General features: G+C 46.3%; 1 protein-coding gene across 2 annotated transcripts in view; it reads left to right on the top strand.

Moving 5' to 3' along the window:
* SASH1 (SAM and SH3 domain containing 1) overlaps positions 1–12,529 on the top strand; it is a 172,745-nt gene extending 160,216 nt beyond the window's left edge. For both annotated transcript variants that reach the window (XM_008140189.3, XM_028140460.2), the window contains exons 17-20: positions 874–987; positions 4,982–6,087; positions 7,586–7,717; positions 8,883–12,529. In XM_008140189.3, the coding sequence (XP_008138411.2) occupies positions 874–987; positions 4,982–6,087; positions 7,586–7,717; positions 8,883–9,146 (1,616 nt within the window). In that variant the 3' untranslated portion in view covers positions 9,147–12,529. The remainder of the gene's footprint in view (positions 1–873; positions 988–4,981; positions 6,088–7,585; positions 7,718–8,882) is intronic.
* The last annotated feature ends 491 nt before the right edge of the window (positions 12,530–13,020 follow it).

The following is a 13,020-nucleotide window of genomic DNA, read 5'->3' as shown; positions in this document are numbered from 1 at the left end:
TAGTCTGCGTCTTCATGCGGTGGCAGGGGACAAGTTTTCTGTTTTATTCCCCACTGGTCAGCACTTTGGGGTCTGTTTTAGCTGAAGCAGTAACTGTCCTTGCCAAGGACAGACTACATTGCTTCCTCTTCCTAGGTTGTAACTGATAGCTCAAAGCCCTCATTTTGTAAGTATCATTTTCCTAAATAACATGCTGGGCTAAGACAGAGACCACTCCAAATCCACAGACTCTTGCACACAATGAGGACATCACTCTAGAATGTTCCACTTTTTGTGCGGGGCGGAGGGGGTGAGGTGGGTAAGATTTGCTCTTATGCATCCAATTAGTTAGTTTTTCATTAATTATTTAAAAAATAGCACTCCTTAATTTGGGGGTCTATTTTAAGGGCTTCCCTTGCCATGATTTCTGCTATGATTGCTGTTATAAAATGCTTTCCATGTGAGCAATACAAACAGGAAGTGGTAAGGGGACGTAGAAGCGGCTGGCACATATGTGGGATGGCAGCCCTCTGCCTTCCCACAGTTTACTTTTTTAATGACCCGAGAAAGGGCATCAGATTTCTGGTGTGTTGCTTTCTTTCTTTCTCTGTGTCTGTGGTAGGAGGGGAGGACAAGTGACGAGAAAAGGAAAGGAAAATAAAGCCGTTCATCATGCAACTAGTTCTTTCGATTTCTGTGTTATGTGCCCAAGCACTTACTCTGACCATTTTTATCTCATTGACTTTAAAGTAATTAGTGTTCTTCCAAAGGTCAAAGGCTTAAAAATGTATGGTATGGTGGTGATGACTGAGGATAAAACTGGGATTTGGTTGACTGGGGAGCTCTGCTTTTCCTTCCCCTTATGGGTCCATGCTTTGTGCTCACCTTCTCCAGGTAACAGCGACCAGTCTGGATCCCAGGAGAAGCTGCTCGTTGACAGCCAGGCCCTGAGCGGGTGCTCCCCGCGAGACTCGGGATGCTATGAAAGCAGTGAGAACCTGGAAAACGGTAATGTCGGCACAGACCACCATGGCGGCCCCGTCATGTGCTTTGGCTAATGACTGTCTTTCTTCCTCTGTCTGAGCTTTGGGACATACAGGCAGTAGAAGGAGGACATTTTCCAGGATTATTGGTGCTCAATGAAGATCCTCAGGAAGAATGAACATCCTTCAAGAACCCAGGCGATTGATGTTCTTGAGAAATGACTACAGCCGTTTTCCTATCGGTTGTCCTTCTGGTCCTCCTAGGACACAGATGGAGAGTTCAAGAAAGAGACCCTCCACTTCCCATTGTCCTGAAACCCTTAGAATCTTAGCACTCAGTGTAGGTCATGGAAAGAGCCGTGAGGTTTTAAGTGAGGAGACCTGGGGTTTGAAGCCCATTTGTGAGCTGAAGACTTTGATCGTTCCCTCATGTCTTTGAGCCCTCTTACCTCTGAAGTAGCAAAATGAGTTTCTCTTTCACAGATTGTTGTAGGGCTTAAACAAAGCAGTGATATGTTAATAATATCCAGCATTCATTCAACACTGACTGGGAAATGGGCAGTGGGCTAGGTGCTTATATGTGGATTACTAATTATCACTCAAACCCTGCAAGGCATATTTTATAGATGGAGACTTTAAAGCTCAGAGAGGTTATGTAATACCTGAAGCCATTGTTCTTTTCTACTCTGGCTCATAATAGGCTCTCAGGCAATAGTTTAGACCTTATTTCCCAATACCATGAGCATTTTCAAGTCCGTCCTCTACTTAGTGTCATCATACATCGACCAGTGGTGTCTGGGCTTCATTGAACTGTAAGCCAGAAAGGAATGTAGTTTGTATTTGTTATAGTAAGTACCTTCATAAACCAGGGATGGATTAAAATAAGTGGGCCTATTTTTAAACAAAGAAAAAGACAAAACATACCATGGAGGACCTCTTTGCATATGTGTTTGCTTACTTATTCTGTGGAGCAAGAATATCTCAGCGCTTGGGACTGTCATGGAGGGGCCTCTCATTTCAATATGAGGATTTTGAGGAGCCCCTCTGAGAGTATGATGCCAAGCCAGGGCATGAGGTTTGGTTCCTTCAGCACCGTCGTCATCCCTCGCCTCAGTGTTTCTTCTTTCGTACGTAGTAAGCGCAAGGAGGGCAGCCCTCGGTGTTTTCGACTGTGCCAGCGAAGCAGGCAAGCGCGTTAGCTCGGGGATCACAGTTACAGGGACTCCTTCAGTGAAAGGATGGATTCTGTGGTGGTCTATCAGTGATTACAGTATGAAAACATCTAATTAATACTGAAATTAAGTGAAAAGACAGACTTTATCCAAACATTCATTGCTTCATTTTTTTTTTCCTGTGGAAGCTAGGTCTCTGACAATAAAAGGTCTACAATTACATCTGAAAATATTACATTTTGTCTTTCAAAAATCTCAAAGTTTCTGACCAGAACTCAACTACCCACATCTAATAAGGTCCTTCCTTCCTCCTCCTTCAGAGAGCTTGGCTGCGGCTCAGAATTATGGTCCCCACACGGCATCGTTGGGCCAGCCCTACCCATGGGCTAGGTAATAACTGGAAGTTACCAGAGAATTTGTGGTTTTGCCCTTAGTTGAAGCATTGAGTCCCAAGCCCACTGCAAAAGATGGGCTCTTTGAATCAGTGGCTTACGTACTTATAATATATCCTCCATAGTTATATGCACATGGAGGACATTCAATAAACAGACATTGGGACAACAGGATCAACCATAAATTTCATTTTGGAAAGTAGCATAAAAGTATGCAACAAAGGTCTGAAATTGCCGGAAGTTTACAATTCAAACAAACTTTTCTCCCCATCTTTTTGGTTTTAACCACTTAACAGTTAAAGATATGGTACCTTCCCCACCTTTGTTTATTTAAATATTAAACCGAGCTGCACAGTTCTGGTCTAATTCTCACTAGGAAAGTATTTTCATAGAAGGGAGAAATAAATGCAAGGTGTGTTTAAAGGAACCAGTGCTAATAGTTCAGTAATTTCTGGTTTGTGAGGGCATGTTCCCAAAGCCCTGTTTTGTTTTGTTGTCTTTTTAATACATTTTTATTGATTTCAGAGAGGAAGGGAGAAGGAGAGAGAGATAGAAATATCAATGATGAGAGAGAATCATTGATTGGCTGCCTCCTGCACGCCCCACACTGGGGCTGGGGCCTGCAACCTGGGCACGTACCCTGACCAGGAATCTAACCAGGACCTCCTGGTTCATAGATTGACGCTCAACCACTGAACCACACCAGCTGGCTTCATTGTTATTTTACTTATTATTATATTCATCTCTATTGGAACATACATGAATTCCTAGCACTCGGTTGGTTGACTAGATTGGTAAGAACTTTACAGATGTCACTGGCAGACTTTTTAATGCTCAGAAGGATTCAGGGGCGCCTGTGGAAGAACTAGATTAAAGATGGCTCACTTCAGGTGAACTCAGGGACCTTTCCATTAGAAGCAGAATGTGAACATGGAATGTGTACATGTAGTTTATATTGAGAGTGCGGGGGAGCGGGGGACACCGTATTTCTAAAAGTTATACTTAAGTGGTTTCATGAATTTTTAAACTGATTTTTAAACTTCAGATTTAATGTATATGCTTTATGAAGAATTTCCCCTTTCTATTTTACCTGTGATGGTTTTTCTGAGAAATGGGACCATGGTCAGTATATTTAGTAGTAACACTGGGCTAATGATCTCCATGTAACAACAAGATAATAACCTAGCAGTGCCTAATAATGTTAGCCTAGCATGTTGCTAACATACAGGTGGCGAGGTCTGAGGGCTCACATTGTTATGCACACAGGAAGACAAATGTCATTTGACTGGGTCTCTGCTTTGCCAAATGCAAAATACTAGGATCTCTTGGCTCATGTTTTTTTTATTTTTATATATATTTTACTGATTTTCTACAGAGAGGAAAGGAGAGGGACAGAGAGCTAGAAACATCGATGAGAGAGAAACATCGACCAGCTGCCTCTTGCACACCCCCTACCGGGGATGTGCCCGCAACCAATGTACATGCCCTTGACCGGAATCGAACCCTGGGACCTTTCAGTCCACAGACCAACGCTCTATCCACTGAGCCAAACCAGTTTCGGCTTGGCTCATGTTTTATCACCAGGGATATGCCCCTCAGCCCAGGGTCAAGGCACACAACCAGCATGGTATTAACCAAAAATGTGACAAAGAGCAGTGAGAGAAAGAGAGAGAGAGATGGATAGATATTGATGAAAACTAAGCATTTAGCACAGTGCCTGACCCATAGCTAGTAAATTCACAGCGAGGCTTAGTGGTTAATATCAGTCAACAATTGCCAAATCAGTAGATTACGTCTGGTTGATAGTCCAGTTAATAGTCTGACAGTTTGTTTTAATCAGGGCTGTCGTTTCACTGGGAATTAGAACCCTGTCAATATTTTATAGATTGTCTCAGGCAATATACTCTCTTAAGCTTGTTCACTTATTTGTACCGTGGTTGGTTGACTGCTTCTAGGATTAATTTATTTTAGACGCAAAGGGGAGGGCGTGGAGGAAGGTGTAATTTGAGAAGTCCGTAGTGAACCACAGGGGGCAGTACCATTTATGAACCACCGCCCCTCCGCCACCGTGACCTTAGGGAATGATACTAGACAGAAGTCCCGGCCGTGTGGTTTCTAAGTGGGTTGTGGATGGTCAGCCTCTTCCACACTGATTGCAGCTTGGAACAGACTTATTGTATTGCCTGACACAGCGTATTTCCTTCCCACGTAACTCCATTAATTTCGATCTCCGTGAGTCCTTTCATAAGACTAGGAATTTTTTCTAAACATAAAACCGAGACCGTAGTGACCCTTTTACCACTCAGCATCACGAGTGGTGCTTGTCCGCCCTGAGTGTATGGAATTCCACCATGGGATGTAGGAGTTGGAGATTTCAGTTATGTTAGCACACCTGTATATGTCTGCTTGATTCACCTTTTAAGATGGGATTGTAACCCACTTCCTTGTCTCGCAGGCAAGTCTCGGAAATCTGGCCTTCTCTCTGCCAAGTCATCAGCCGAGTCCAGCTTGAAGTCCTTCAGCAGGAATCAGCTGGGCACCTTCCCAACGCTGCCGTTACCCAAGTCGGTGGACGCCCTGAAGCAGGGGGTGGAGAGCAGGCTGGGCAGCGGCCTGACCCCTCACACTTTCAAGCGCTGTGATCCGCCCTGTGTGACTGGCTTGAATAAGAACCGGAGAAGCCTCCCCGTGTCCATCTGCCGGAGCTGTGAGACCCTGGAGGGCCCCCAGCCTGTGGAGACCTGGCCCCGATCCCAGTCCCTGGATGACCTCCAAGGAGAGCCTGATGCTGAAAAAGATGTGCCTGGCGCGGTGACAGAGCCCCGCCCTCAGATTGTACCGGAAGTGCCACAAAAGACAGCCCCCTCCATCACCAAGGCTCACAGCCCCCAGGGAGATGCTGCTGTTGACAATGCATTGCTACTGACCCAAAGCAAGAGATTTTCTGACCCTCAGAAAACGACTACTAAGAAACTGGGTGGCTCGATTGCCGCCGCTTCCAGTGGCATGTCACCTCCTCCGTGTTTGCCCCAAAACTATGAGGCTCAGCCTCCTAGACACAGTTTAGCAAGGACTCCCCTTGAGGGTCACAGAAAGGGACTTGATCTTGAAGGAACCTGTCAGCCCCCGAACACCAAAGAAGGTGAGCAGAGGGGCCCCGAGGCCATGACACCAGGCAGACATCCTACGCAGCCTCCGCCAGTTCCTGCCAAGAAGAGCAAAGAGCGCCTGGCCAACGGCCTCCACCCCTGCCCTCCAGGCCCCAGCGCACCGAGCCTGCCCCTGAAGAAGGGGGGCTCCGGCGGCCCCAGCGACTGTGCCTCTCCTCAGGCTTCCGAGCCGCCCTCCAGGCAGGAGCCCGGCAGCCCTCCAAGCTCGCGGCCACCGCCCTGGCTCTCCGAGCTGCGGGAGAGCGCGAGCCTCCAGGAGCACGGCGTGAGGCTGGGCCCGGCTGGGACCAGGAAGATCTCCTGCGCTCGGGGAGTCGACCTGGAAATGCTCACTGAAGACAAGTTACGAGCTGAAGGCATCGACCTCACTGAGGAGCCCTATTCTGATAAGGTATCCACGGCCCTGGCCCCACTTCACAGGCCTCTGCTGCTATAGTCAGGCAGTCAGGCGAGAGGAACACCAGCTGACCCAGGAGGCCAGCCCGGAGGCGGGGGCCATTCTGACAGAGCCCGGGGTGGCCGACAGCAGGGACCTCTGCAGCGTGGTGGTGGCATGATGGGGGCAGAGTGTCCAGATTAAAAGCAAATACAGCCGTGGATGTTCTTTCCCTTGCTCTTTTTTCTTTTGCCAGTTGGTTTTTAATTTTTGGCACCTGTACATTGCAGGGAGAACTGTCAATCAGTACTAGAACTGCTTCCTGAAAGGCTTGGTTTAGAGCCGTGGTCGGCAAACTGCGGCTCGCGAGCCACATGCGGCTCTTTGTCCCCTTGAGTGTGGCTCTTCCACAAAATACCACGGCCTGGGCGAGTCTATTTTGAAGAAGTGGCGTTAGAAGAAGTTTAAGTTTAAAAAATCTGGCTCTCAAAAGAAATTTCAATCGTTGTACTGTTGATATTTGGCTCTGTTGACTAATGAGTTTGCCGACCACTGGTTTAGAGGACAGGACAGACCTGAGTTCCAGTTTTCCTGTCTTAACTCAACATGTATGTTTTTAGACATTAAAAATCCCTCATTTCATTTTCCTATTTTTTAAATGGAATTGACAATAACCTACATAACTACCTCTTAGAAGTGTTATTAGGAACAAATAAAAAAATGTGAACATACTTTGAAAATTATAGAACCCTATTCAGATGTAATAATTGTATTGCACATCATCTTGTATGGATAACGGGGGAAAAGATGATGTGAAATTGCATTGTACCAAGAACATGGAACTCTATAATGAAAACTCATTTCTCATTTGAAACAAATGAAGAGTGGTCTACCAATACCACGATGACTTTGAAGACAAATGAGAAGAGATGTAGCCATACGTTGCTCAGGGAAATGCAAGCTCTGCTACAATATAATGCAGTCAGGGCATCCTTGTTATAAAATTGTTGTGACCACGAATGCCTTACATAACATCCTCCTTCTCCGTAATGTCTAGTGAATAACCCCCTTTGGGGCGACGCTGTAACCCACGGGGCCCCTGGCCACCTGCGGTATAAGTCTTAACGGACGAGGCGCAGCAGGAGGCTACGGCACAGCAGAAGGCTGCCCTTCTCCCTGCAGTTCAGGAGACGGTTTTCAATAACATTTTGCAAAATGATCAGGTAGAGTGAGGTGAGGGCATTGGCCCCCTAAGTGTAGGATGGTTGTGTTCTACTTTAATTATGTTTCAAAACATTTCCTAGAGCTCATTACTACCTGAAAGATGAAGGTGTAACAGTATTCCCCCTAACACATGCTGGCTGTAGAGAAAACGTATTCCCTTCAAATGGAAACTTCTGGTGCTGTTTCCCAGTCGTAGCTAGATGTCTTAACCTACCTTCTGCTTGCTGTCCTTGGAGAAAGCAAGATCCCCGCGACCACGCCTGACACCACATCTCTGTTCCCCTCGCAGCACGGCCGCTGCGGGATCCCCGAGGCCCTGGTGCAGAGATACGCAGAGGACCTGGACCAGCCCGAGCGGGACGTCGCCGCCAACATGGACCAGATCCGCGTGAAGCTGCTTCGCAAGCAGCACCGCATGGCGGTGAGCAGCCGCAGTGTGCTCTGCGGGGCCCCCTCACCCCGCTGTTGGAGTCCATTTAGTGATAGAGCTTAATGATGACACAAAAGAACTTTTGTTAAGAGAACCAGACTCAGGCCCTGACAACTGAAAACAGTCAGGTTTCAAAACTGCATTGAAGTTCTCTCGTGTCAGCAATACTGCAGAGTGTTCTAGTAGGGGAAGGTGCTGTAGCTTAGCCAGTCTGTATGGGAGAAACATTTAGGTTTTCTCCACATTTTTTCCCCGCAGTAACGTAGTAATAACCATTCTTTGTGGACATCGGAGGTTAATTTCTGAGGAGACATTACTTGAAAGGGTTTGCTTCCTGGAGAGGGCACACAGTCTCAGGGTGTGCACACGGGGTAGCCGTTACCTTTGAAAGATCTACCCTTGGTCTTCCCCCAAGTCCATTTCCCCGTCCTAGCCAACACTTATTCTTATTGTATCTTAGATTCTTTATAACGATATTGATGAACGTTTAATCTTGTAGCTGTTCGTGTAGGTTCGAATACAGTGGAACATCTACTTGATAAGCGCGCAACCATGAGCATTTTACTTGTCACCCTATTTGCACAGGACGGCCCACCTCTTCGGTCACCCTGGGGATCTCTCCCCGAAGAGCAGGTCACCACAAGACACAGTAGCCAGAAATACAAATGCTCGGAGTGTGGAGAGTTTTGGGGTTAGATCTAATTCCACGTACCTTCTAGAGCAGGGGTCCTCAAACTGTGGCCCGCGGGCCACATGCGGCCCGCTGAGGACATTTATCCGGCCCGCCGGGTGTTTTTGCCGCCGCTGCCTGTCCTGCTTAGCAGCCGACTCGTCCCGGGCCCGCAGTGGGCATGTGTGGAATGTGCACCGCACTCTCCGACTCCCCTCCTTCTCTCTGAGGGACAGTGAACTGGCCCCCTGTTTAAAAAGTTTGAGGACCCCTGTGGAGCCTCAGCTACTTCCTTGAAAATTTGTCTCCCCTCTGAAAAATCCAGAAAAGGTTCTTTATGCCCCTTGGGTTTTGACATGGAGCATCATCTCTTGCTGGTAGTACAGCAGTGTAACGGCTAGCAGTGTTCCTCTTAGGCATGTAAGAAGTAGCCCTCCAATGGCCCCTGTAGCGTCTTTCTAAAAACTCTTTTCTTCCTTGATCCAGATCCCAAGCGGCGGACTCACAGAGATCTGCAGAAAGCCCCTCTCCCCCGGATGTGTCGCGTCCGTGTCGGATTGGCTGATCTCCATCGGTCTGCCCATGTACACCAGCGCCCTCGCGGAAGCGGGGTTCAGCACACTGGGCCACGTGCCTTCTCTGTCCCACACTTGCCTGCAGGAGGCCGGCATCACAGAGGAGAGACACATAAGCAAGCTCGTGTCTGCAGCCAGACTCTTCAAGCTGCCGCCCGGCCCCGAGGCCATGTAGCCAGGCCCGCGAGGGACCGCCTGGACAGGAGCCACCCTCTCACTGTGCTTACCATGCTGATGCCATTTCTCCTTCCCTGGACGTGCAGACCGGATCCAGAAGAAAGGCCCAGTGTGTGGCCCGACGGAGCTCGAAACCTTGGCACGGGACCGATGGCCCTCTCTTCTCCAGAAAAGCCCCTGGGAGGAAACGGGTGGTTCTCTTTGACCCCCCTCCCCCAAAGAAAAGAGGAGCACTTATTTTTATTTTCAGAACACGATAGAACCGAGATGCCAACTTGCCACAAATGCTGTGCCTCCGGTCTGTCTGGGTGCACTGGGAGAGAGGGCTGGGGGCAGAGGGAGGGGCAGCCGGTTCCGTTTCTCCTGGGGCCGTTGACCTTCCGTCTGTCACCCTGCAGGGCCCCCGAGGGCCAGACAGGCTCAGCTAGGCCAAAGTAACAGACTCGGGAGTGATGGTACATCGGTTGACATGCTCATTGGTTCAAAAGTAAGAAAATCTGTCTGCACTAGAGGAAAAAAAAAAGTCCTATTCTCCTTCAGATAAACGAGACATTTTAATAATTGCTTTCTAGCAATCAGCTTTTATTTGCCTTAATGTAAGCTTTCAAGCAGTTATCTAACTAGTGTTCACTACCCTGTAACCGTAGTTCCAAGTCTTCGGCTTAGACCGCCATCTAACATCTGGGACGTTCCCAGCAAAAATGGGCTTTTCTGATGATCTCATTCTCCATGGCTTATTTTGTAGGAGTGTTTATCTGGCACAAATTTCACGTTGGCTTTCAGTTTTTAAACTAGCTACAAATCTAGTAAAAAAACTCTGGAATTCACAAAGATATCACGTGTGTATATGTGAGTGTGTCGGGGGTGTGTATGCTTCTATAACCACCTTTCATTTTAATCAGTGTAGGATTGTTACCCTGTTGGCCACTGTGCTGCGGTATTGGCTTGGACTCCTGACCAGGTCCATCCCAAAACTCCGTCATCAGATCACCCGTGCAAAGAGTCATTGTAAGGCTGGTTTCAGAGAGAAGTTCTGAAAAAGGGAAGTAGTCTATGAGATGTTTTTAAAGCTTTTTCCCTCCTGTTTTACCATTAAGATATTGTTTTCCTTCTTCTTTAGATAATTCTTTTAATTCAAATAAAGGTTCATTTTGGAGCCAGACATACCACATGGGCCACATATTAAGTATTTGCATGTTTTCGGTTGTTTCCAGCTGGTATCAGCCCATTCTATCCTCTCTTAGTCTTTGTGCCTGATTTTCCAGCAAGCAGAAATTTAGGCAACTACACGAATAACGTTTCCATTTTTACAAGATGGCTTTGCTTTACATTCTTCTCGTGAGCACCGTGCTATTAAGCATTGAATGTGATTATTTACAATACAAATTCAACACAAAACTCTGACCAAAAGTTCTGTAATATTTCCTCTGCTCACTAAGATAAACGATTTCCCTCAGGAGGGAAACCAGTGACTTCCTTCATCACAAAGCCATCTTTAGTGTTTGCTTTATATACTTAAGTCATGTACCGGAGGAAAGAACGTTGTTCTCAGGTGATGTAGGTGCTCATGCTTCGGTATGCATTTTTAAAAACAGTACACATGCTTCAATGATGCCTTCTGTAGGATGCCATGTAAAGAAGTTGTGGAAATCTAGAATAAGAAAGCGAAAGCTGTCCAATTTCTGTGGCACTCTTAAAACAGCCCATTCCTGTCACCTTGGGATGTGACATCCGGTTAGCATAGCCCAGTGGTCGGCAAACTGTGGCTCGCGAGCCACATGCGGCTCTTTGGCCCCTTGAGTGTGGCTCTTCCACAAAATACCCGGCCTGGGCGAGTCTATTTTGAAGAAGTGGTGTTAGAAGAAGTTTAAGTTTAAAAAAATTGGCTCTGAAAGAAATTTCAATCGTTGTACTGTTGATATTTGGCTCTGTTGACTAATGAGTTTGCCGACCACTGGCCTAGCCCATCTGGGAAGTAAGGCGGCTGCAGTTCTCCTGTGACCACGTGGCGGAACCCTCTTTCCAGTGGCGCGGCGGAGGCGGGGCTACGACGGGCTCCTCACCTGTGTGTGCAGTAAGCTCAGCATGACATGTGAGGGGCCCTGCTCATATTTAAAGCTGAGCAAAATGACCACCCATAAATCAGGTAACGGGTAACGGGGGAAGGAGAAATCTTGTGTGAATTCCCACGTTTTAATTCATTTTCACTGCAACATTTTCATTTAAGTCAAAAGGGCACCAGAAAAGGGAATTATTCTGAGCTTGAGCTTTTGAGAATGCCAAACCGCATTTTTGTCACTCTTCCTTGGAATTCATTGCCTTTGCATACAAACCTCAAATTCAGGGACCACGAGTAGTTGTCGGTGGGAAGGTCTTCCTAATCTTAAAAGTTCTGAGGTGGTTTTTACTTGATTGTGCTTTTTAAAATCCTTTGTTTTTTTATCGTTAGTATTTGTTGGGTCTTCTTTTGCTTTAAACTCTTAACTTGATCCTAGAAAAAGAAAAAGAAAAAAAAAAAGCCTCCGTGTTTGTGTGTGACGTTTGACTGAGGTGGTGTGGGGCCGCCTGCAGGTGTTGGGAGACAGGCGGTAGGTAGGTGTCAGCAATATCCAGGTTTAACCAGTTGCACTTGGTACAGGAGGTTGAGGAATCGGTGGAAACGGTCGTCTTGGGAAAGCACAAGAGAAACCTGGAAAGGCAGTTAGGCTCAGGTAGCTACACATCCACGGTGTACATTTTCACTTGGAAGCTGTCTAGGAGGAGATGCAGCCAGCCCCAGCCACGACTGACATTCCCACACAGCCGAGTAGGAGAGAGATTCTTAGGGCCTGCCTTCCGAGCCAGAGGCCCTTCCCTCCCACCTGCACTGGGGGCGGTGACATCGGAAATCACTGGTGTATTGGTAATGCGTTCCCGACATAGCAAAGTGTGCTTTCATACCAGCAGCAAAGGGAGGCAGTTCACCAAGTCACTGCTGCCTGTGGGTACTGTGTTCGTTACAGAGAAACAAACCTGGTCGTCTGAGTCCACGTTTCCTTGATTTTTAAATTGATAGAGAAATCAAGAAGCTGTCAAGCAAGTTATGTAACAACTAACAACATTGCACTTTCTGTATATGAAATCAGTATTTAAATAACTTATTTTTCTCCATTGCTGTTTTTAAACATTGTAAGTAGCTGTAATATACCAGTACCAGTATGTTCTCGCGATTGCTTCAGCCCAAGAAAGCTGTGTATTGTTTTAAAAATTGTAAAAAAATTATTGTGACGATTCATTTAGCAAAGAGAAAGGACGGAAGGGTTTTCCTATGTATCAAAACTTGTCTATAATTGTCATCTATGTACCTAGAAAAAAAAAAGTAAATAAATTTCTTCAGTTGAATACGCCTCTTTTGTTGTTCCTTGGGTATTTCAAATATGAATGGAAGAGAAAAGGAATTCATAAAGTGTGATTTAAGATAGAAGATATATTATAAAAATAGTAGTAATTATATATAATTACTCTTGCCATACACCCCTCACTGTCTGACACACACCAATTCTCTTTGCTAATGTATTGCAATTTTTTTTTTACATGTTGCCAAGTCAAATCATATAATCACAGCATCTTAAACCATGAAGAGATTGTTGGAAGGCATTCATTGATGGGAAGTCTAAGCCCATCATTTTCAGATGAAGAGTTCTGAGGCTACATAGGTGGTCGATTTGTCCAATATCACACAGTTAGCAAAACCCAAGCTTTCTATTGACAAAAAAAAAAAAAATCTACATTGGGATATTTTAGAAATTAATCAACCACACAAAAATCCTTTTCAACATGGATGTACCACAATTGATATAAAAACATTTTGTATGAGGAGGGAGTATGTTTAA

The sequence above is a fragment of the Eptesicus fuscus genome, chromosome 10, assembly GCF_027574615.1.
Source record: "Eptesicus fuscus isolate TK198812 chromosome 10, DD_ASM_mEF_20220401, whole genome shotgun sequence".
NCBI classification, from domain to species: domain Eukaryota; kingdom Metazoa; phylum Chordata; class Mammalia; order Chiroptera; family Vespertilionidae; genus Eptesicus; species Eptesicus fuscus.
Note: the sequence above shows the minus strand (reverse complement) of the source record. Positions and strands in the feature narration are given on the sequence as shown.